The sequence below is a fragment of the Vespa velutina genome, chromosome 4 (assembly GCF_912470025.1).
Source record: "Vespa velutina chromosome 4, iVesVel2.1, whole genome shotgun sequence".
NCBI lineage: Eukaryota > Metazoa > Arthropoda > Insecta > Hymenoptera > Vespidae > Vespa > Vespa velutina.
In genome coordinates this window covers 9256416-9283667 of record NC_062191.1, presented here as the reverse complement: position 1 = coordinate 9283667, position 27252 = coordinate 9256416, and the positions used below count along the sequence as shown (strand labels likewise).

At 30.7% G+C, this 27252-nt stretch overlaps 1 protein-coding gene across 4 annotated transcripts in view; it reads left to right on the top strand.

Annotated features, from left to right (window-relative positions):
- Positions 1–27252, top strand: part of LOC124948846 — a 105328-nt gene that overhangs the window by 51226 nt on the left and 26850 nt on the right. For all 4 annotated transcript variants that reach the window (XR_007100865.1, XM_047493082.1, XM_047493081.1 and 1 more), the window contains 2 exons: positions 14965–15410; positions 16746–16980. Coding sequence is in view for 3 of the 4 variants with exons in the window: in XM_047493081.1 (XP_047349037.1) it covers positions 14965–15410; positions 16746–16980 (681 nt within the window). In the remaining variant the exon portion in view is untranslated. The remainder of the gene's footprint in view (positions 1–14964; positions 15411–16745; positions 16981–27252) is intronic.

The following is a 27252-nucleotide window of genomic DNA, read 5'->3' as shown; positions in this document are numbered from 1 at the left end:
TCGATAGTATAAAATATTGATGTAAAGGAATAGAATAATTACATCAGTATTAAGCAAAAATATATATGTTTATGCTGTATGATTGTAGAGGTAAACAGGTTTCACATAATTTATTATAAATTTTACGAGAGTTCGATATTATATAGGTATATTATTTTGTTTTTGATACCTTATAAGAAACTCGTATAATCTATCATTTTATTTCTGTCAATAAAAATCCTTATATGCGAAATATACAAAATGATTTATGTTAAAAAATGTTTCCCTCTATTATTAAATTATCATTAATTATTTAATGTATCATTATTAATATAAAAAATGTATTTCAGCATATCGAAATAACTATTAATCGTCCTCGATTTAGGTAGTATAGATAACAATATCAAGAATGATATATATATATATATATATATATTTATGATGATTCGATAAAAAAACGGATAAACGCTCCTAATGATCGTACTTGCGTTTGGCGTTTTAGCCACGCATTAGCACGTTTGGCACGCTCACTAAACGAGCTCTCTCTCTCTCTCTCTCTTTCCCTCTCTCTATCTGGTTGAATGTTTGCTATCAGACTGGAAAACATGGCCACAGTGGGCTTCGCTAGTATTAGCATAATTTTCCTGTCGTGCAAACAACGACAAACTAGCTCGCGATCAATGTTCCAAAATTCCATCCAAATCCAGAACGGATTTCGTGGCTTAATGTTTGTTTAATCCTCAATCTTACAGTCATGACAGATGAAAATTGTTAATAATAAATTAAATAAATTTATATAATAAACGATGACTTAGTTCTTTTGATTTCATACAAATCAAATCGTTAAATATTTTCAATAAATCCTCCGATTGAATTTAATTTCTCTTTATTTCATTCCTTTTTCTTCGTTTTCGTTAAATGCAATTTTGTTATGCGTTCGAGAAATCATTTTAATTCTTTGTGATTTTCTCCGTTGAAATGTTACCACCTCTCTAACCCCCAAAAACGATACTAATTAATTCTGACCACGCCGTAGCATTCTCGCTGAATCGCATTTCCATCTGGGCAAGCTGGTTAAATTTTCATAAATCATAATACCTATCGGGCTACTGCTTGTTAAGTAGAATAATAAATCCACTTATGATTGTAATTCCATCCTGATTCTGCTTAATAATAAGTAATTTGCCGGAATTGTAATTTGACTAGTCTGTATCATCTTACAATATGTGGAGCGTGAGTGTTTTTCTCGTGATTATCCTCAATTTATTCAGAAATAATTCAAAGAGACTCGATGTGCCAAATCGGTGTTAACAAAATCGTGAATAGGCAAGCACAATTTTACCAAGTATCTGTATACATTATCTGTGTATTTGTTATCTATAAGTGATGTGTATATGTGCATACCTATACGCTCTCTCTCTCTCTCTCTCTTATTCCTTGCTTTTCAATCTGTATTTAATTTATCTCCATCTATGCAAGCTAATCATATGATTTCGAATGACGACGTGTATTATACTATACTACATTGTTAAAATCATCAATCACGGTGAAAAATGAGAGTTAATCTCTTTATTACTTTCCTTCGCATACTTTAAACTCATGTAACTCGATCATGCATACCTCAACAAATTAGCAGTCAGCTATATTATCAATGACTTTCCTCAGCTTTGAAAACGTCACGTCGATCAAAGAAAATGATAAATATAGAAAGATAAGAGATAATCATGTGACAAAAATTCATCCAAATTTTAAAACTATACGACGAGTGTCTTCAGAATAAACGAAGAAACGAAATATTTGCTTGGTTAAAATATTTTCCTGAATGAATTATATTCTTTAATTGTTTCTTTTTCTTTCGTTTTTCTTTTTTTTTATCGGTAACTATGGTTCAAGATCAACGTATAAGATCAAAATGTGAATACAGAAATGAATAAATATATTGATCTGATTTTGTCTTTTCTTTTATCCAATTGTTTATCTACTCTCTGTCTTTATCTACCTTCTCGTCTCTCTTTCTTCCTCTCTCTCTCTCTCTCTTTCTCTCTCTTCTTTTTAGGACTGCTGGAAATGTTTCATTGTCTATTTATTCTTTTTTATTTGTTTCTTCTTCTTATTTATCTATTTGTCTTCTCTCTTTCTTTCTCTCTCTTTATGTCAACCTGGTTACCTTTCTTTTGTTGTTTACCTGTTTATCTGTTTGTCTCTCTCTCTCTCTCTCTCTCTCTCTCCCTCTCTCTCTCCAATTCTACCTAACAAAGATTACGATGATTCTTATCGCAAAATCTTATTCGAGAGAAAGTCGAATATGCGGTAAAGTATTCTTGAGACTCTTGAGAAAGTTTGCGATCGATGAAAACGTTTTGCTTTAAAGCGATCGTCCCTTTTAAGAAAGTCTAAGCAAGACTCTAACTTTTCTCCTACCTTTTATGCCGACTCAAGAAGACCAAACCTCATCCTTCCAAACTTTTTTCCAGGTCGTTCATAATGGACGACTTTTTACGCTGATCGAAAACTTCTCGATTTCTTAATCAGTTAATAATAAAAAGTTTTCACTTGTGAATAAAATCTTTCCGATTATCGTACATTTAAAATTAACATATAGCAGTAAAAGTAATAAATCAATCGAAATTATTGAAGTTACTACGATAAATGAATATTAGTAAAGTTTTTATTGTATAATAAATTTAATACCTATTTTATCCGTTTCGATTGTATATACCTATTTATTTATATACCAGAATGATGATCTAAGTCGTAATATATTATCCTGATAAATAAACAAATAATGCAACTGTCCGAAGAAGAAAAAAAAGAAGTACCTTTTTTCTCTTTTAGAAGATTCTCTTACAACATCCAAAAAGAATAAAAAAATATCAGGAATAGTATCGAAAAATGAATGATCCAATTAAATTTCTTTCTCTTCTTTTTGGTCGAAAGGATTCTCAATAAGCTGATTGAGTCGATTCAAGAAACAACAGATGATTTATCTAAAAGAACGAAAATTCATTAAGAATCACGTCTAATCGATTTGATATAACAATTATAACAAATTATAACAAAAAGAATTTTTCTTTTCTTTCATCTAACCATAAATCATCTGAGACATTTTTACGTTTTAAAGTCCGTTAAAATTTTATATCTCCTCGAGGAAGAAAAAGATTCTGTTACTTAGATACGATGTAAAGTATTCTTACACGTGTTTTACGATTATAAATGGGCCATAGTTTTGGGTCCATGACTCTTGGGAAAAGTCAAATAAAAAAGATGGATGCTATGTTTCGACAAGTTGTAGTTTTGCACTAACAGTAAGAATCCTAGTACTAGGAATGGACCAACAGCTCAGCACCACCACCATCGACTTTCGACCGGAAGAGATCTAATGTTACGATTCTCTCTTCCTTTCTCTCTCTCTCTCTCTCTCTCTCTCTCTCTCTCTGTCTCTCTCTCTCTCTCTTTTAACGGATACTGGCTTCGAGCCCGACTACCCTTACGGAAATGTCCTCCCACTTTGCCTGCGGTCTACGAAGTTGCTACCGATTTCCGCTGAATCTCTGACTTTTCAGTCGGAACTTCGAAAGGAGAAGGAATGAGGATAGAAAGAGAAACTTGGGTGAATTGTACGTGAACATAACCGAACTAGCGAAAGGAATATTTTATCTTTCGGCATTCTTTTCGAATTGTTACGTAAAAATTCTTTCCTACGCCAAAATTTTATCTCTAACAATGTATATATGTATGTCTCATATTATCATAAAAAATAAAGCAGAAAAATCATAAGGAATATTATAGGTATATTTATATGTGCGATTCGTTTCTCGATTAAATTTATTTAATTAATTTAAAAGTTATTTCATAATTTTTTCCCCCATATGTTTTTAATATATAAGGATCTATGGAAATTATATTTCACCATAACCGGTGACGTTTTGATATTTACGATTTCCTAGATGGCTACATCTATACGTCAAATGTCGAGAAGCTTTCCAATATATAGCACGTTTCCTGGGACAGGCCAAATATATCCGTTGAATGTCAGCAAACAGATATCCTAATATTTACTAGATGTGTACCTCAGTATGAAGGAAGGATAACGGAAGGATCGATGATTATCTAGCGAATTTGACGAGTCGATTCTGGTTATGTTCTTTGTAAAAAGATTATTGGAAGAATATGACGAGGATTGATCGTACGTAAAACAAAAAAAAAAAAAAAGAAAAAAGAAATCAAGTCGGAGTTGTCAGCCGATCTGAAAGAATTTCAATATGTATCGAAGACAATTTTTCGTAGTTCTAAAGGATTTTCGTGATATCTTTTCGACACATTGATGTATTTCTTCATCAACTCATTTTTGAAAGTAACCATTTCGAAATTATCGAATCAGGTCAGAGAATTCAAGATAAGGTTACATTGGGTTAAGGAAAAATCACTCGATCGCTTCCAATAAATTTTCGCCGGATAAAGAGGATTACGAGATTCGCAATTAAGGAGTATCCGTTCAGCTTAGAAATTACTCGGCGAATGAATTATAATCGAAAGAATTTATTTCCGATAAAATATTATCTTCTCTTTAATAATTACTTCGAACTTCACGTTAGATATGATTACGTTTAATTAATTGCATACTTAATAATATATATATATATATAATTACAATCAGGAATAACGAAAAAAATACAATTATCGATTTACGTTTTTTTAACAATAAAAAAGTTAAAAAAAAGGAAAAAACAATGGTTCGATTATCACAAACAAACAGAAGATCAGAAACATCTTACAGAAGTTTTTAATTTTCATAATATAAATTTAACATAGTACGAAAATAAGTTTTTTAATTACAAGATGAGCATCTTAGTTTCAAGTTTTCATCAAGAATCTTCTTATTTTCATGTTAAATTATAAATCGTCGATTTCCTTAAACGTTCCTTCCTGAATCTACGAAGGAAAGTTAATGAAAAGTGAACTTTGCGATTCAGGGAGAACAAGGAGAGGGGAAGTTACTTAAACGTTCGAGGAACAACCTTCTCTCCGAGTTCCTGTTTGAGGAAAAAGGAAGAGGAAGTTGAAGAAAAGGAAAGGTTTGCCATTGACCTGAAGCGTGAGTAATGATGTTCTGTCGAGATTTATGACAGGAGAGAGAGATGGAAAGCCTTTAGCAAGACACACGAGCTTCGCTAGCAAAGTTGGCTTGCTATAAATTGTCCCTCCCCCATCTTTTTGATCTTTTTTTCGCATCGACAAGAAATTGGACCTTTTTCTTTCCTTTTTTTTCTTGGGCGTGCAACCGAACGTTAACCGTGCTTTTCTATGCAAGTTCGTAGAGCGCATATATCATTTTTTTCGCCTACAAGTCGTTTGATCTTTTTCTGTGTAGGTACGTTTACTTACTTTATCCTCGATTGTTCTGTTATTAAATATGGGAGTTAGAAATAATAGTCTGCCATTAAAACTTCTTTCTTATTTTGTTATTATCATAATACGCGATATCGATTAACTTTTTGATTTTTTACAAATAATATTTATAGCTTATATTTTTATGTATATAATTCGAAATAAGATAAAATAATTTATCAAAACAATTATTGTTATATATATATATATATATATATATATATATTACTATTGGATTATATATAGATGTTGTCACTATTATATTTATTATTATTAATTAACGTGTATAATTATTAATTGTCTTTGCTTCTCTAAAGATCTACAAATAAAAATAACAAAAAAATCAACTACAAAGGAGTAACGAATGTAGTATTTTCATCATTTCGTTTGATCTACTTTGAACATAAAAATTCAGAATTTACACTCGCAATGGAAGCTGAAATTTTACTTCTAATGAGAAAAATCCACCCTTTCGGATTCGTGTAGCTTGCAAAAATTTCGCGAAACACGAAAGTAAAGAAGAAAACGCGATTTCGTTTCATAAAATCGCCATGAAATGAAATACTTTTTTGTCCGTGGTCATCGTTGCAGTAAGTTTATGATCATGAATACCATAGCGCGATGTCGTACCAATTTATTGTCTCTTGAAACTCTAGCTGCGTTTATGTAAAATCTGCACGCCTCTCATTCATAAATTATCGCCGTTAAAACTCAAACGGAAGAAACTGTTAACGTCGTTAATTCATTCGTATCATTTTCAGATATATAAATCCCCTAATTTCTCGCTCTGTTGTTTGGGATATATTTATTAAAAAAAAAAAAAAAAAAAACAAAAAAAGAAAACAAAAGAAAAAATAACTTCTCGTCTATCAACTGCATGTGTTTAAAATATCTTTTTGCAAATAATTTATTTCTTTTTTTTCTTTTCCTTATTAATACATCAATTTTAATAACTAGGCGCACTGCATGCAAATATGTCTTTTAAATAATTACGCATAAACATTAGATACAATAATCTGTATTAAGTAGAATAGGCTTATTATGATTATCACAATTACATCTCAATATCATAATTAATTATAATTGTCAATGAAAGACTTGGTATAAAGTCTTCCAGTCCTTATGAAAATTTCAGGAATGTATAAGCTGGACGAGCTCCAAAGGGGGATTCTTTTTTATATGCAGATATCCATTGTTTGATCTCAATCGAGCGTGTGCTCGAGATACGCCCTGTATTGTCTGATCTTTTTCCTTTTCTCTCTTTTTCTTTCTTTCTTTATCTCTTTCTATTTCTCTTTCTTTTTTTCTCTCTCTCTCTCTCTCTCTTTCTTTCTCACTCTCTCTTTATCTATCTCTTTATCTCTCTCTCCTACTTTTTCTCTCTCTCTCTCTCTCTCTCTCTCTCTTTCTCTTTCTCTCTCTCTCGCTTTTTGCTTTTTACGATGACAATTCTGAAGGGTACTCGTTCCTGAGCAGCACAGAAAATGGAATTCTCCGTGGATTTCTCATGCGTACCAATGGGATCTAAGGCCGCGTGCAAGAGCATACGGGATGAATGCTCACAAGCGAGAATGTGTTGGAACGTTGTGTGCATTGCACGCGCACGCGCATTTTCTACGTACTATCCCAATGACGAGCACACATTCAGAGAAATTCAACCCTCGCAGTTCTACCGACTAGCATTCGACATATACAACTGATATTTCCATCGAGATAAATTTCTCCTTTTTTTTTATTTTTTTTTTTTTTTATTTCTTCTTTTCTTCCATCTATTGTTTTCATATGTGAACGTTATTTTTCAGTTTGATGCCTGTCAAATCGGCTAAATGTTTGAAACATCTCCGAACATCCATTGACAAATTTGACGGGTATTACTTTATCGACTGATAATAGGATATTGACGGATAAAATATAGATTTATGTATCTTACATTAGATTATAGAAAAATAATAAATTATACGAATGTTGCAACGATTATTACGAAGGAGAAATAGATGTAGGAAAATAATAATCTTTTTTCTCTCTCCCTCTCTCTCTCTCTCTCTCTCTCTCTCTCTCTCTCTCTCCCTCTCTCCCTGTCTCTCTCTGTCTCCCGATCATTATTTTTTTTTTTTTGTTAAAAATATTGTTTTTATATCAGTTCTTAAAAACTATTTAACTTTTACATTTTTTGACATCAGGATTAATATTATTACACGAATAGATTAAAACGATAGATATATATGTATAATTGTTTTTTCGTTTGTTTCTATAGTTATTATTTCATTTTATAACGAGATGGATATATTACACTATTATAGAATTGCTATTCATAATAATATAATATGAAAAGAAGTCGATTATATATAATTATTATATTATACATAAAGTCGATTAGATACATTTAATTAAACGTTAAATACTAATTGCAATGCAAAATGAAACGTTTGATGGTGCATTATATGCAGTTAAATTCATTGTTAAATTTATCGTAATTAATATTCATGAAAAAAAAAAAAACATAAAAGCAACATGCGTTTTAACACAGAACGAGTTATTGAAAAACTCTACTCTTAAAAGATTCGAAATTCTGTATAACCAGCTAGGAGGGAGGATTCGCAAACAAATAATCATGTTATGGAGAAATGCCAAATATTGCTTGACTTGATCTTTTTCCGCATGAGTAAGAATCATACACTGTTCGGACACATTTGAAAATGTTGAGAGATCAGACATAACTCTTATCTATACTATACTATACATTAATAAAATTTTAATTCTCGATAACATTTTATTTATTAATCTATAAAAACGTAATAAATAATAAAATGTAAATATATAAGATTCGTGATAGATGTATTCTGATCGGTATTAAAAAGAAAAAAAATTAATTTTAACCCATAAACAAATACATTGATAATCATCGATAATAATCGACTTATTTTTTAATATACAAATTCTAAGATACCATATAGAAATACTACGATCGGTGTTACTATATAAAGAAATTCGTTTCATACATTAATCATTATGAATGATCATTCAATAAAAGCTTAAGAAAAATCGACTTTTTTTCGGGAGAATACCTACATTTGTTGATCGGACACGACTTTGCTATACGTGTCTGTTTCGTAGAGTTAGGGATTATATCAATATGTGTGTGGACTGGCACTTCGATATCCCGTAGGATATCCGCTATGAAACTTTCCCGATTCATCATTGGTGTTTCTCCTGACGTGAGCAGGTTACTCTTTCACGTTTTGGGCAACTCCTATCAACGACCTGACTAGAACTCTGTCGAACAAATAGCATCCGAAGCCCGGGAGACAAAGTACTATACGTTATGTTATTATTTTGTTTTCGATTCAGGAGTGTATGTATATATATATATACATATTTTTTTTTAACTTTATTAAAGAGAATAAAACAATTTTTACGAGTGTTTCGAATCGTTGAATAAACGTTCTCTTCAATCCATGATTTTTTGTTATTGTAGAAATTTAAAATACGAAAATATTATACCAATTATTAAATAGGTATTAAAGCACTAGTAACAGTAAAATTACATTGTCATAATTTTTTTTTTATAAGAAATTAAATTTTTGCATATTTATAACATTGCATAATAAAATTGAATATTAATTGAATATTAATATAATATATCGTAATTTGTCATCAAGGATCATTCATGCTAGTGTTAATAAAAAAATAATAGGTTATCTTAAAATAATAAGGTATCTATCGTTAAATAAAATCATCGCTCGAGAATTTATCGATTTAACAAAAAAAAAAAAAAGAAACAGGAAGATACATTTCATTATCATCTTGAGATAATGATAAAAAGTTGAGAAACATGGTCCCAACGGTATCATTAGTCGAACCTCCCTGATTACGAATAAGGGTGAACGTAATGAATGATGTGCCTTATTAATCTAATAATGAAGTAATCTTCCGTGGGATATAAATGACTAGGATGTTGAAAGATAAGGAAGGAACCTGGGAATATTAACGAAGAATAACAATTTTATCTCGTTACCGACATTCATTGGAGTGAACAAAGCTAAACGAATAATGAACGAAGGTAAACGGTATTTACTACATCAACATTTCGCTCGTTCATTCGTTTATTCATTCATTCATTCGCTTTTAACATACTTTCGAGATTTAAGTTTCTTCTGTTTTTATATTTATTCGTTCCGGTTAAAATCCGTAAATATCCATAAATAATACGAAATATTAAATACTACACATAATATTTGATGTCCACCTTTAAACCTGTTTTTACGTTTACGTTCAGATAATGAACGTGACGTAATTAACTACTACGAGTCCTTTTATAATTCGTTACTTATTAAAAAAGTTAACCGTATTTTCAAACGTATTCACATACATTCAAATAGCTAATTTCATAATTTCGTAAGGTATAACTCAACTGCTATGATCTTACTATGTTCCTTCCTTGTACATACAAACTTTTAATGTTAGTTTTTCTCTTCTTTCTTCTGCTTCTCTATTTAAAAACGTTCTCTTTTCCTACTTGGAAAATTGTTGAGACAAGAAATCTTTCAACGCAACAACGACGACGACGACGACGACGACGACGAAAAGACGATAGAGCTTCGTGATTTATTTTTCTTTGCCAATTTAAAAAAAAAAAAAAAATTGAGAAAGAAAAATTTACAAATTGTACGTATCTCGTTTTACGAATTAACTGAAATAATGAGTTGGAAGTGGATTTTGTTGAATTTAAAAATTTTTTTTTTAAATCCAACAAAAAATGAATAAAAAGTTTTATATGAATTTTTTTGTTTTGGAGTCATTAAATATGATTGATAATAATAACTATTAATATTGATTTATTATGATATTTTGGTCTTAATTGGATATGTATAATTAAGATTTTGCGAAAAAAGGAAGTAGGAAAAGTATTTGAGAAAAGATTAATCTATGGAAGGAAAGGTTGTGACCATTGAGAGATGTTGGGATGGGGCGTTGGAAAATTAATCGAATTACACCATACGATCGTACTTACATTTTATAATAATAATGATAATAGTGATAATATAGTATAATATAATAATAACGATAATTATAGTAACGATAATGAAGGTATTAACTTTATATATTACAGTAATAAGTGAAACGTAAGAACTTACAATTCAGATTTTTCTTACGTAAGTTTTTATATCGTCATAAACGTAGCAAGGACTTTTATTAAAAATAAAGAGACAAATGGTTACATCTTCCATTCTCTTTTTCCATTTTCCTCTAAATTAAGATAAAAAGAAAGAAGGTTCTGAAATAAAATTTTCTCCAAGTTGTAATTACTATCGATCGATCTCGAAGTTTTCTCTCGTATCCTCAATGAAAGTGCAACTACGTGCGAAGAAAATAAAGAAATCCTTGAAAAAGAAGAAAAAGAATGTAAAAGGAAAATGGAATTACGTTAGATTGACAGATGAGTAAAAGCTGTGGCAATGAATGGACGTGTTGGTACGAACAACGTGAGAATGATAAATGCGAAATGGCCTACAGCGTGACGCGATTTGTTCTATACGTTTTCAATGAAACAAATAGATGTGTAATTTAAAGCATTCGATCAATTAATTCCTATTGATCGAAAGCGTATATTGAGAATCATACTTTTTTTCCACAAAACGATCCAGAAGAATAGATAATCCAAAAGAATGACAAATAACGCATTTATCGTGATCATATTTTTCGAAGTACGGTTCGTACAAAAAAAAAGTTAAAATTAAAGCTTAAAAAACAACACACACATACACACACACACACATATATATATATATATATATGTATATAAATAGATATAGATAGATACATAGACAAGTAGGAGACAAATAAGAAAGAACATTTCAAAGAGATTACAATATCACAAGTAAAATGAGATAAAATTTTCATAGAGCAACACTATTATAAGGAAAATTCTCATACTTTCGTAAAGAGAAGAAGAATGGAAGAAAATTTATTGGAAAATACGAAAGAAATGAGAGGAATGGCTGAAGTTATACTATCGACGTTACGAAAAGCAAAGCAAAACGGCAGAGAGAGAGAGAGAGAGAGAGAGAGAGAGAGAGAGGGAGAGAGGGAGTAGAGAGTAGAGAGTAGAGAGTAGAGAGTAGAGAGTAGAGAGATAGATATACACAAGGTTAGATACCAACTTATGTAGGTGAATTCAAATGGCTAGCTAGACCGAGATTTGATTTGTTTCTAGAGTACGAATGTAAATCTTCGGTATCGTTAGTGGCCTCAGAAACTAGCTGTCTAAACATGACTTGCATCTCAAGTAAGATAACTGTTTGCTATCTGAAAATACCTACTTCTTCTTCTTATTCAGAAAAAACTCCAGCAAATTTAGAATCGTGACTGGCTATCCTAACTAACATCACTTCATCACTAACCTATCCTAAAAAAATCAATGTAAAAGGTAAAAGAAATCGAAAGATTTTTATAAACATTGTTATATCATATATTTTTATTTCGAATGAAGCATCGATACTTTTCTGATAATAATAATTCGTTCGTCCTTTCTTCTTCCTTTTCTTCTTTTTTTTTTTTTTTTTTTTCTAAGACTTCGGATTATTCGTGTTATCGTCACTTAGCATAGCTTCAGGTGTCTAAAGAAGTTATCAAGAAATATTAGCCCAAAAAGTTTGCTCTCGATAGTTCTTTTTGTTTTTTTTTCTTTTTTTTTTTTTTACTTTTTTTTTACTTTTTTTTTTCTCTGAGTGAACACCCTGCAAAAAGTGGTTCACGTACCGAAGACGAGAAGAGCATAAGCTAAAATTGAAGAGGAAACTTTCATAAGGCTCCAATTCAAAAGTTCGAGACGAGTCTTCCCTCTCGTCTTTACCAACGTTCTTAACTCCCTTCCACTTTTACTACTACTTCTTTTTCTTCTTTTTTTTTTCATCTTCTTTTTCTTGTTCTTCTTATTCTTCTTGTTCTTCTTCTTGTTCTTCTTCTTGTTCTTCTTCTTCTTCTTCTTCTTCTTCTTCTTCTTCTTCTCTCTTCACGTTTCATCTGATTCTTAGAAAGATCCAAGATCCTCAACATCAAAGGCTACTCGACTTAAAATTGAAGAAAGTAATCTTTTGATATATTAAACGACGAATCGTCGTCTTTGAAAATTAAATAAAGTTATCGCCTTCGAAAGAAATGGGAAAATGTAATATATGTGATTTGTGTCTCTTATATACTTCCACGTTTATTTTTTAATATCTCATTTGTGAGAAACAATTTAAATCGCTAGAAATAAAGTTTATTCTATCTTCGTTTATATCGTCGATCAAATTTTTATGTAAGAATAATAATGTCCAGTCCTATCGAATAAGTACGATCGATCTATCGTAATAAACTTTAAAGTTACAGGACGTGAATTTATGATGAGAAGTTTAAAAAGTTACGAGTATATGAAAATACTCCAGCAAATTATTCTAGAGAATGCAATCACTTTTCAAAAAGAAAAAAAAAAAAAAGATAAATCAAAAAAATTCCTTTATATTACGAAATATTTGTCTGTAATATTAAAACTATATAAGATTTATTCAGATTGAATGATTAATAATCCACGTTCTATTATCTTGCGAATGGTGTATAAAAATTGGATAGGACTGTCGCTTTTCAATAGAAATATTCAATAGACGTATTCAAAGAAATAGGAATTTTGGTTAATGAAAGTTTATTACCGAAAAAATATTGGAATTTGACGAATTACATGCCAATAAAAGCTTAATAGTCGTACACGTATCTATATTTACGTTTTTGTTAGGATATTTCATAAATGAAATGTTAACTCGGTTATTTGTTTTACGAAATGAGACTGACAAAATGACAATATTTGTATTACCTATAAAAAATAAAACGATTAATTAAAAAACATTATAAAAAATATATAACATCGAGTCTTTGAACGTATCGCATTCAATTTGATGATTAAAAGAAAAATAAGAAAAAAGAAACAAAAATCATATTTTCAACGACCAATACAGTCTTTCTTTTTCTCTCTCTCTCTCTCTCTCTCTCTCTCTCTCTCTGTGTGTGTGTTTCGCTTAACACGCAACGTATTTTTCAGCAACTTTTATCACCCCTGGTAAAACCAACAATGCCGAGAAAAATGTACTGACAAAAGTTTCATCGGTTCAACAGCACAGAATTGTTTTTTCTTTTTTTTTTTCTTTTTTTTTTCTTTTTTTTTTTCTTTTTTTTCTTTTTTTTTCTTTTTTATCATATTCAATCTATCCCCAAGCGATAGCGAAAGAGACGTGAAAATTCGTATCGAATGTGATACCGATTTGAACACATACACAGGCAACATTTTGAAGAATTATCTCACATCCACCAGGTGTTCAATAATGCGAACTCTTTTTATTTGAAATAAAATTGGTGACGCGATCGAAAAATTAAGAACAATTGTAAATCATCGTCGAAATTATTCGCGATCGAATATAAATATTGTAAAATAGTAAAGGGAGAATATATACAAGCAGAAAAATCTCTAGGATTTGCTTTGAGAATAAAAGTTTTATAGGGAAAAATATGAACTTGTCCATCCACGTCCACGTACGACGAAATTTTTCTGAAAATCGCTCGAAATTCAATTCGCTTGTACGTCGGCCATACACGAAACTGAATTTGCCATGTGCGTGTTGCTACGAAACATTACGAATGAAAAACTATTGAAGAAAAGACAAAAAATGTAGGTTAACGATAAAATAAATAATGTAATAAAGATAGAAAGAGAGAGAAAATAGAAAGAAAAAGATTGAAAGAATGTGATAAGATAATCAGAAATTAATCAAATTTGTTTCCATTTGCAGAATTTTTACGCGATTTAAATTATAAATATCGCAATTATTGTCTTAGTAAATAATAATCTCCACAAAATTTGCATTTTATTTCAATATATATATATATATATAAACCATATAAAATTATTAGACATTCATATAAGAACATCAGTATCTTAAATAATGTGAAAAGAGACAATAGTATAAGTAATTTTTTAAAATAATTCAAACGAACAGAAATAAATAATACGATATTAAAATGAAATATTAATATTTCAAGGACAAATTTAATATAATTTTTCCTTCCTCTTTCTTTTTTCTTTTTCTCCTTCTCTCTTTTGCAATTTTGAGATTTGTCAGTGGCCAAGAAGCTTTTCAAACAGCTTAGCCAAGGGGAAATCTTGCATCGCTAATGGGATCGGACAACGCGGTCTGAACTATTGTGAATCGTATTCTTCGTCCTCTTACCTTCATTTCAAATTAACAATCGTATATCGCTTTCCGTTTTGAACTTAAGCAGCTTAAGTTGAATAACAGATTATATGTAAAATATCGAGCAGTCCGGTAAAATGCGAAAAAATAAATATAATACTTGAGGAGACAGAAATTCTAAATAAAAATTATCGTACGATAATGTTTTTCGAATCTTTTCAAATATAAACAGTTAATTAATTAGAAATATAAAACATTTAATCGTTATAATAAATGTCAAATTATAATGATAATTTTTATATATAATTAATAACGATCTATCTGATTAATTTTTAAATTCTTTTTAAATACATAAAATATTTTTTATATGTTTTAGTTGCCGGAGCATCCGCAGAGTCGACGCAGGGGAGAAAAGATTCCATTCTTTACGTTCACGGACGAAGTAGATCTACAAGTAGATCGTCACGTTCCATCTTATCATCATCTTCATCGATGTCCTCGTCCTCGATGTCGATTTCGTCATCCTCTGAAAGAACTCTCCATAGAATTTTTAAAACGACACCCTGGAGCAACGACGATAGCACACAAACATTCGGATTGGCTCATAGATCTTCGAGGATAATGTTAGAGGAAAACTCGGAAAAGACGCAAACGACAATCCAAAATTACCTTTCGAATGAATCGACCTCTTTTTCGTCTTTGAGAAATCATCCTGAATATTCTGTTACCGAATCTTCCAAAAATTTCGACATTTCTAGAATATCGATAAAAGAAACATCAAAAATTTCGAGAAACGTGCCGGTCTTTTCTACGATTGCCGACGTAAGTTCATTTTTAGTTTTTATTTTTTATACATTAGTATTATACATTAGCATATTATTAACTTATTACTATATATAATAGTAAAATAAAAAATAAAAGTATAAACAATTACTTAAATATTCATGTGATATCGTGTCACAGTAATTCATCAATAGCATAATATCTTTTAATATTATGATTGACGATGTTAAATAAATTTTATTGAAATAAATTTACGAATATTGTTTAGTTTCCACTAAAATTCTAATTCAAATGGTAAAAGATAATTACTTTTTTGCATAATGAATATATTCGTTATAAAGAAAAAGAAAAAGAAAAAGGAAAATAAATTGCTATTTCTTCTTATGACAAATATATTCGTTAATGAATAATACAAAATAAGAAAATAATAATAAATGGTCGACAGGAGAATAAATAGAAAAGTTCGTTCGAGTCAAGAGTTCGCAAAGAAAAATTTACCATTTCCATAAAACGTTCAAGCGCGATTGAAAAATGAAATAGTTGAAAGAGTTCTTGAAAGTTGGTATCGATGTACTCTCGTAAATCTTAAACTCTTATCGAATGACTTTTATTCGTGTAAATAAAGCTGCATATAAGCTCTCGAAGTCTCTCAATAATAGGCTGTATATGTGCTATTGGACATTCTTTATTCTTTCTCTCATGACTGATCTAAGAAATAACAAAAAAATAAAGTAGTAAATAGAAAAGAAAAATAGACACGTGTCTTCTTGAGTTTGAATGTTGCACGTAAAATTCATTAAAAATTTTCAAGAATAAAATACTCAAACATCTTCTCTACTAAATAATCATTTGGCAATAGATAATAGGTATTATAGATACACACGTGTGTATAACATATGCATGTATATATATACATATATATATATATATATATATATATATATATATATATATATATATATATATATATATATATATATATATATATATCGTGCTGCACCTGAGGCTCGACAATATCGAGCTATAACCGTTACCAATAAGGCAAACTCATGGTAATATCTATAATTTAACACTATCGATATACCTATCGTACATAGCTTCCTCCAATTCGAGTTTAATTAATGACCTGACATTCGTATATTGGTAGATTGCAAGTTCATCCATTCGATAGATTTTACATAATGTAATGGTAAAAGCATACTGGCGATTCTCGATCTTTGATTAATCATGAAATACTCTATTCCAATCTCTTTCCCGGTTGACAATTAAATCAATTAATTAATTAATTAATATACACATCAAAATAATTCTACATCTTTTATTTTCCCCTTCAAAATTTTTATTACCGAAACGTTTTTTCATAAATTTCTACAGATAGTCCCAACTACGGAGAGTCGAGGAATATCAACAGAAATATTCTCTAGGACGACAACCACGTCGATGCTATTATCATCGTCAAGGGATGACATATTTCGACGTCGTCAAATGAGACACGCCGCAGACAAATGCGAGAAATTTCTAATCGGCGACGAAGCTAAGAGAGAATTCTACAGTCCGAATTATCCGAATCCTTATCCGAATCATACGGAATGTGTCAGAGTTCTTGAGGGTAAGTTTAATCAGAATAAAATAAATAAATAATAATAATAATAATAATAAAAATAATAATAATAATAATAATAATAATAATAATAAAACAAAGAGATAGAAGAAAAAATTGAACAAAAAGAAAAGAAAAGAAAAGAAAAAAAAAACTCGAGAAGAAATTATCATTCTTGAAGGGATTTAAATTCAGTCAGAAATTAAATAGATTCCTCTAGAAGATTAGAGAATCTTTAAAGATTCTCGTGTCTGTTTTCGATTACGTAACTTGTTTGAAACGTTAAAAGTTTTAAGGATAGCCGGGCTCAAGAAATGTCATCTACATAAGAACATAGTAGGAAAATCGTTTTACGATCCGCTTTCTACGCGATTGCGTTCACCCGAGCGGACTATCTCGATTTCAGTTTAGTACCGTGCTAGCAATCGAACGAACATCGATAATGTGCTAAAAAAGGAACGAACGTGTTCAAAAGACAAACTTGCTCTCTCTCTCTCTCCCTCTCTCTCTCTCTCCCTCTTTTCTTCGAGGGACGAAGCTTTGATCTTGGATCACGTCGTTGAATCTTCGATAGAATCTTACGTGTGTTTTTATGTTCTCTACTTTGCAAACAACCTTCGAAAGATTCCAAAAAACGTCGACACGTTACTTTGCTTGATGTTTTACTGAAAGGGATTAATAATATTTAAAGTTAAAAATACTGGATATTTTGTACGTACCTTTTATTATTATTTATTATTATTATTAACTCTTTGAGTGCTGAATACTCCTGGCGCATATAATCCGTGTGGACGGCACACGCCTAGCGGGTTTCAATTGCTGGAGACGGAATATTTTTTTCGCTAATGTTAATGCTGTTGATTAAATACACAAAATGCAACTACTTAAACGATACAAGAATTAATTAATTATTTCATTCAAAGCATTAAAATGTTTAATCATATCTTAACTTGAAATTATCTCAAACGCGAGAGAAGTCAAAAGAATTGATAAACGCACATATGTGTCCATAGTTCACAGCGATCGTTTTCGCTAAAACGCATATATGGGTTCATAGCATTCAAAGGGTTATTATTTTTTTTTTTGCTTTTGTTCATTCATGATTTAATTATAGAACGCAACATGTGTTATAGAAACTAATTTCATCACGTAACTTCGTCACATACATATCTCACGACACAAGTGACAAGTGACTAGCAGTAAAAGTTTTGAATTAGCTCATACTAAAATAATACTCATCGTTGTTGTAAATTCTCTTTATATCTTTCTCTCTTTCTCTCTCTCTCTCTCTTCCTCTCTCTATTTCGCTCTCTCTCTCTCTCTCTCCCTCTCTTTCTCTCTTTTTCTCTTTTTCTCTCTCTTTCTGTCATGGTCGTTGAATATTCAATGAACCGAGAAACGTTTCGTATTGGTCTTACATTTGATATAGAAATAAACTGATAAGAAAAGTTTTTTATATTCATATAGTATTCTAAAAAATGATTTAAACGATACAGAAAAATGTCTTTTTTACTTTTTTACTGTCAAACTTCTGACGAAATAACGAGAACGGTAAAATATTGTTACAAATAGTTTAACGTTCTCGTGCGGAACTATTACTCATTTGTGCAGCAGCAAAACGCAAATTCAACGTAAAGTCTGAATATTTCGAACTCGAGATAACTTCGAAAAAAGAAAAGGTATTTTGTGATTTATATGTACCTCTCTCGACATTCCAATAAATTATTTTCGTTTCTAATTTTTACGTGATTCTCTCTCTCTCTCTCTCTCTCTCTCTCTCTCTCTCTCTCTCTCTCTCTTTCTCTCTCTCTTTCTGTCTCTCTTGAGCGTTCGCGCTCACACATTCCATGCGTTTTTCGAATTCGTTAATTTAATTTATCTTTAAAAAAATTTTCAGATCTATAAAAAATAAAAAAAAACGAAGATCTTTGTCCTTTCATTGATACAGATTACGAGTCTTACATTCGTTATCATGACAAATTCTTCGAGCCTAGTTGCTTCAGAAGAAAAAACGAGAAATTTTGCAGTAGACTCGGTGAAAACGTAAATCATCGTAACGTTCGATTCCATTCGGTCCATTCGAGACAGTGCGAATGTTCCGATAACGAATCGATTTATCGAGAAACTATAGATGACACTGTTCTATCTTGTCAGACAAGAAATATCTTCTTTTTTCTCAGGAAATAAATGTCATGCATGACCCAATAAAATTGATCGGTTTTTGTAAATAATAAAATTTCCGATATATAAAACTCATCGTCAAAGGAAAATCGAATAATTCATTTTATCGAAATGAATAAATAAATGATTGTTAATACATTGAATAATATCGTATTGATTATTAAAAAAAACTATTTTATATTATCTCGAAAATTGTCATAATCTCGTTACTTATCTATCAGTTGATTCAAATGATCTCTTGACCCGTAAATTTATGCTGGGACAATAGAAGGTAAAAATCGGAAAGTTTCGTAGAAGTTTCCTAATGTAGAGTCCGTAAGTCTTCTATATGAATTTAAGTGTCTCTTCCTCGAAAAATAGCTTTAAGGAAAAAATTTCGATTCACAAAGTTAAATCGGTATTTTATCTCCCTGAAGCAGTAAAAGGAGACGGAAAAAGAAAAAAAGAAAAAAAAGAAAAAAACAAGGAGAAAAAAGAACAGCAGAAAAGAAAGACCAAAAAAAGTAAAATAAAAAGGAGATGGTAGCCTTGTTTTCTATATCTTTCGATAAAGAACTTTAGTCAACGTTGAGGAAGTATATCAACGGAGTCTGTCCCTTCTTTCTAAGAAATTTAAATGATAATAATGATGTAAAAGAGGAAATTCTTGAAAATATAATTACTTTCCCTCCCTCCCTCTCTCTCTCTCTCTCCCTTTCTCTCTCTTTCTCTTTTTCAATCTCAATTTCAATCTCAATCGCGTCTCTCTCTCTCTCTCTCTCTCTCTCTTTCTCTCTTTCTCTTTCTCTCTCTATATATCTATCTATCTATCTATCTATCTATTTCTCCTTCAAAGTGCAAATTCATTAGGAACGTTTTTCTCATTCTTTATTTTTTACTTCATTTTCTAGTAGTAGATATCCCAAGACAGCACGGATTCGAGAAAATCTCATTAGTCGTAGTGGTATTTTGGAAACCGTTACACGAAGCTCGAGATGCACCGGATCGAGCTTATACGAGGGCATCTAGCTCTCATTCGAATTTGAGTCAGGGTCGATGAGTCTCGTTCGTGTTCTCTCTCTTTCTCTCTCTCTCTCTCTCTCTCTCTCTCTCTTTCTCTTTCTCTCTCTTCTTTCCGAACTTCTTACGAAGTCTTCTGACTACGAAAATAGTAGCGCCGATGCTTAGGAGTTTCGATCGAATGTCGCGGACGGTAAGGTGGCTTTTGCGACCAAGCACACTATATAAATACCGTCACGAAAATTCGTTTAAATTTCGGCTTCTTCAAGAACGATCCTTTTCGTGATAAATAAGCTTTCTACAAAAATACGAATCTTGAATAACATATCTACAAAAATACGTTACAAAAATACGAATGAAATGTATCGACGTGATGGTGATAATTATTATTTTTCCTATTTCGTTTCTTTTTAAGATATAAAAATTAATAATTGACTTTATATGAATTAACAGAAAATGTTAATAATTATTTTCTCTTTCTGTCTCTCTCTCTCTCTCTCTCTCTCTTCTTTTTTCTTTTTAGATAATAGGTATGACTTAATTTCACACGTGCCAAAGTTTGATTAATTTGGAAAAAAAGATCGTATCTACTGCTAATTAAAATGAACTTGTCAAAAGCAATGTTCATGTTTGAATATAAACTTTCATAGAACGAAAGGAATTTTCTTCGCAAAACAAATGATGATTGTAAGGGTGATCGATGAGAAACAAGGCTAACACATAGGTATATTTATCATAACTCGCTTATTTCTATGTCGTGACGAACTAGTACCGTCGTTAACTCGATTTTCTCGTAATTTGTCGGATTCGGATTTTAATTTGATTCGCTCGCAGTAAAGCGTACCAATTATAGGCGCGTTCGTGTACGTGCGCACGCTTTTAATGACGGTTCCGATAATAGAAGCCTTCAAAGAGCTCCGACGTAAACGATGTATCACATTATTATCAGTTCATTGTAATCGCGAATGCTTACATTTTTTTTCCTTTTTATTTTTCTTTTTTTTCTTTTGTATTTTTTTTTTTTTTCTTTAATCTACAATATCTATCTATCTATCTATCTACATTCAATGTAATTAAGCTAGGCTTAATATTACGTTCTTCTTTGATACATTCGCTCGTTAGTTGTCAATCGCACATACATGCTCTTAACGAACATCTTTCTGTCTATTTATTTCTTTTCTTTTTTTTTTTTCAATTTCGAGACATTTCAAAGAATCGAAGAAAAAGGATAGAGAGAAAGAAAATATTATAAGTGAAGAAGAGAAAAAGAAAAGATTAAAAAGGAGGAAGAAGAAGACCAGAAAATAATAATAAAAGGAGAAAACAAAGAATAAAGGAATAATAGAAGAACAAAAAGAAAATCGAGAAAAATAGTAAGAAATAAGAAAATTAAAGTAGGAGTGAATCAATGGGATATATGACATCCGTTGTATGCTCTTTAATATCATTTACGTTTGTCATCCCCTTTTTAAGCATGATCCTATTATATTTTTTATTTGACCTCAAGTATCATTATGTATCATTATCCTTTTAATTCTATCATCGTGATAATTTTTACAGATTATTATCACATGAACTTCACTCTTTATTTCACTTTCATATTCATATTTTTATAACATATGATAATATAATTCGATAACATATTTTTGATTTATCGGATGATTAAAAAATTAAATGAGAAAATCGATTTATTTTGTTTACATGCCATAAAAGAAATGTTATAATGATCAATTTTGTTGGAAAAATATACAAATAAAAATATATAAAATACATGGTTTCAAACGAAAACATATGGAAGTTACAATAGTCAAAGGATTTTCGTGATAATAATTGCGTAAGATAAAGGAGAAAGAAAGAAATAATGACAGAAAAGAAAAAATAGGAAAATATAAGAAAAAGAGAAAGATACAAAGAGATAGAGAGAGTTAGAGAAAGAGGGAGAGAGACAGAGAGAGAGAGAGAGAGAGAGAGAGACAGAGAGACAGAGAAAGAGAAAGAGAGAGAAAGAGAGAGAGAGAGAGAGAAAGAGGAAGAGAGAATATGTCGTTGTCAGTTAAAGTTCGAACAAACACGGGAATACATAGGCCCGATTTCATAAGTGACTTTGTTAGGATAACTCGTTTGTCAGAGCACAATGGTGGCCATTGCGAATGCGAGAGGTGATTACGGTGTATTAAGGACCGCATGTAAATTACGTCAAGTAATTATAGCCGTCGCGAAGGCAGAGACATAGGATTAAGTAAGTTCCACGTAGAACCCATCGAAAGGACCCTTCTCGACATCCCTATCCTATCTCTTATTCAACCATATCTAAACTCCTCTTTCCATCCCTTCGGAAACCCTGGCTGTTCCTTGAATTCTCACAAGAATTCGATTTTCTACCCATGCCAAACGGGATTCCTTAAGTCGTTCTATCTTATGAGATTTTAACTTAAATACTTTCCTAACACGATTTCGTCCTTTTTATTTTTTAATTTTCTTCCTTATCTTTTATCGAATCTTAAATCGAATATCGTTACGTTAATTAATAAAAATAGAAAAAAATATTAAGATAGTTTAAATTGAAGTAAACTTGCATTAAGCCAAGAATTGTTATTTTTCTTAAGAACATTGATCGGAATTTAAAATGAAATATATACATATATATAAGTGTATATATATAAGTGTATATATAAGTAAATATATATATATATATATATATATACTTCCAACTATTTACCGAAGGAATTTTTCTATTTGCGGAGAAAATCGTCACGTTGAATTGTTTTCCTGGTTCACTGTTGCCCATGCTCGGAATTTTTAAATCGAAGTTGGCGTTGAGGAAATATCTCTCTCTTTCTCTCTCTCTCTCTCTCTCTCTCTCTCTCTTTCTTTCGCGGTTTGATAAAACTTCGATAAACAGACGCGTCTACTTTCTGTGTTTCCAACAATTTTTAGATTTTGTTAGACAAAAATGCACCTTTTTTTCGTTCAATCTATTTTTGCAAAAACTAATATCACTTTGTTGTTATGATACTACATATTTAAATATATTCATTGAATCTCGAATGAGTGAAAAGAACAGTTCTTGTTTCTTTATTTAAAGTTAACAACAACAAAAAAAAATAAAAAAAAATAGACAATTTTCCTCGACTATGTTATTATATTTTAAACACGAGTCTTTTCATAAATTTCTAATGTTTATGCTCTTCACAGAGACCTAAAACTAGATCTCATTTTCGAGGTTCGATGGTAAAGGTGTGAAGGAAGGATCCACTCGAGATCACTTCGTAACGATCTCTCTCTCTTTTCTTCCTTTTTTTTTCTTCTTTCTTCATTCTATCAGCGATGACGTGTAAGTTCAGGTCAGTGAACACGCAAACGGGCCAAGTAGTATTGCTGAGGTGCACACGAAAGGTCCTAATTGCGCGGATGAAACTTTTTTAATTGCTCGCTCGTAAGTATGATAACGCTATTATAGTAAGGTACCCTGTCATTAGGAAATGTGGAACACTTTTAAGCAGGTACTCTTATATCGGTTAATGAGATCACAGCTCGTTCGAGCTTGTCTTCTACCAGTACCTTCGAAAAGCCAAGATTCGAACTTCATCTTCTTCTTACCCATCATTTCTCTCTTACCTTCCCCCCCTCTCTCTCTTTCTTTCTTTCTCTTTTTCTTGCTCAGAGCTTCTTTCAACGTAGAGAGAATTTCACCAGGCTGGAATAACGAAGAATCGGGAAGTTCGACCATCTCTCGAGTTCGTTAAACGAGTCCGCTTGATCGGTCACCCAAGATCATGAAGCTAACGAGAGATCTCACGGACCTTCTTTTCCCTTCTTCCTTTTTAATTAATCGTAGAATTGCATTTATTCCTTCCTTCCTTCCTTCCTTCCTTCCTTTCTTCCTTCCTTCTTTCCTTTCTTTCTTCATTTTCTATTCTTTATTCTCTAAAACTAAATCTTTCATTTATTTTTCTTATTTCTTTCTTATTTCACTTCATTCATCCCTTACCTTCTTCACTTTCTTCGTCTTCTTATTCTTATTCTTTTTATTTTTCTTCTTTTACCTCTTCTTTCTTCTTTTTCTTCTCTTCCTCTTTGTCTTTATCTTCTTCTTTTTCTTTCCCACGCTCTATTTTCCTTCTCTCGTTGTGTCTTCTCATTAAATATGTATATTATCACTCTTAAGAGAATTCTCAGTTATATCGAAGCTCGTCTAATTAGCGCACCTTTCTTAAACTCTACTTTTAATGTCTCCGCCAATAGGTGTTGAGCTTTCTTTACCGTCGACATTATTTGTCTTTCATATTCTATTACCTCATTTATGTTTCTTTCCTTGAATTAATAATAAAATTTCTTCAATGAAAAAAATCTTTCTGTTAGTACCCTTTTCTAAATATACTCTTCTATAATATTAAGATGTATGATAAAATATAATATATATTTTATTAAATCAATTAGAAATAATATATTAGTTTACTTTTAATAATATTAATGTCCTTTCCTTTTTCCTTAATTAACAAACTTCTCTCACGTTCGATTTTTTGAATGAAGAAATTTAAAACGTTTAAAAGAAGAAGAAGAAGAAGAAGAAGAAGATTCAAAGAATCGTAAAAATTTTTAACAACTTTCACACCTGATGCATATCTACTTTACTTAGACGTAAATGTTTAAAATGGCTTAACTGTCGCTAAAAAATATCCGATTTTTTTTCATTCTTTTCTCTTTTATTCCTCTTAGCGACTGAAGTTTTACATTGCATTTAATCGTGATCGTGCAAAATCGTTTTGCGTCTCTTGAAAAAGAGTGGTAAAAGAAAACAAAGAAAAAAGTCGATATGGAGTGGCTCGAAGGTAAATGAGAGAAGTTACAGGAACGTGGCACTTCGTTAAATCCGATGGAAAAGTTGGCGTTTCTCGAAAGTTAACCTGTTGGCCGACGGGGTCTAGAGTCTAAGCAACCCTTTCCTCTTTCTCTTCCTTTTTCTCTGTTTCTTTCTTTTTTTTTACCTTTCCTTGTCTTTACTTTTCTTTTTTTCCTATCTCTCTCTCTCTCTCTCTCTCTCGAGAACGAAGTTGATTGCGAAAATATACTATTTTTTTCTTTTCCTTCTTCTTCTTCTTCTTCTTCTTCTTCTTCTTCTTCTATCTTCTACCATTTCTTTTCTCTCCTTATATTTCATCGTTCCATCCTTTCTCTTTGTCCTCTACTTTATTTCTTTTCTTTGTCAAGTATACAACCTCCAGATTTTAAAGCAGGCAACGTCCTCGAATGGCAAACTCAAAGCATCCACGCCGTAGTTCACCCTTTTACCTTCATTATTTTACTTCTTCCATGTATTACAGTAGCACCTTTATATTTCGTACGTAGGAAATAGAGACCTCTATTCTCTATATTCCTCTTCCTTGTCTAAAGAAACGCATTATGTTTATTCGTTATCTGCTAAAATTCTGTCCTTTTAACCATCAATGATAGAAGACGAAAAATAATAAATAGAAGTTATCGAAAAATTTCATCGAATAATCAGAAATATTTATATTCGTTCGATTATTATTTATCTCTTTTTTTCTTTTTTCTACGTAATGTAATTCAATAAATCTTTTTTTGTTTTTTTATTCTTTGTTTTTTTTTACTGATAATCAAATAAAATTCTGCATGAATTCTATTTATCTCGTCAAATCAAGTGCTACATTATTAGTAACGTTACAATGAAATGGGTATAATTGGTTCGAAAAAAGAAATTTGTAAAAATGAATCAATTCGTTTTTATCCTTCACAATTAGAAATTGAAATAAAATTAAAATGAAATTGAAAATTTGGTTTTATATCCCTATCTTTCATAAAAATTCATTATTTTTGCAATTAAATCGTCTTCGATGAAATATATTGATACGTCACGATAGGTAAACGAGAATAGATCAAAACCAGGTAAAAATTTTATATTTTCTTCAATGATTAATTAAATTTTGTAGACATGAACTAATAGCTGTGAAATTTTTAACGAGTCAAAATAAAACGGGAGAACTCTTTGCCAATTTGTATATCCATTTGTCCCCCATCCCACTTTATTATCGCGTTTGACCATAGTATGCGATATTAAATTTCAAAGAATGATTTCTCTCAGAGAAGAGCAAAGAAGAAAGTTTCTTAATTATCGCTTCGTTCAATGTACAAAGCATCAGTCAGTCAGCCGCCTTTCTCTAACTTTTTTTCACGACAGGAATATTTCGGTACTAGAATACGGTAGATAATCAAAGAGCGAATCGAAGCTACTAATTAATGAGCACGAAAGTATCGGAACTTGTCTCATCAAGTAACGTTATATAGAAGATTGATTACCTAGACAATTGATTCCAACGAGCAAAGGTATAACACAATTCGAAATTTAATGCAATTCTTCGTAGGATCGTAAGATAGCAAAAACATCATAAGATAAAATAAAAAATGTGTGTTGCAAGGTAATAACAGTATTATAAAATATATATTATACTCAAATATAGAATTATATATTTAAAATATTTATATTTGTAATAAAACTGGAGTATTAATTATAACGTAACCATCGTTTATGAATTTGTGACTATAGAATTATTAAATGATGTCTCTACGTCCTATTTAGGTATATAGTTATAAAATTCTCGTCGTTTAACCAATCAATGATATTTCGGTGGTACAACAATGTTACAGTATTTGTATATATACAGATATATATTATATACCGGCTGTATATATCTATATATATACAGATATATATAGCCAGTTCTCAAGTACTATTTGTAAACATTAAACAGACATTTTTTTTCTACTTGAAACAAATCAATAATTCTACAAAATTATATATTATAGTTAGAGATGTTGCACGCATAATGGGATAAAAGAATTGTTTTTAATTTCAGATAATATAACCAACAAATACGATGTAGTCGAATGTGTTGTCAATTTGGATATGACCATAGAATGTGTTTCGTTTGTTCATTGTCGTGTTGATCGATCAATTGGAGAACAATGATTTCGTTGCTGTGCGACATTTATTTAGGATATATTCTATAAGTATGGCTAATGTTGCATTATATATATATGTATATATATATATATATATATATATATATATATATATATATA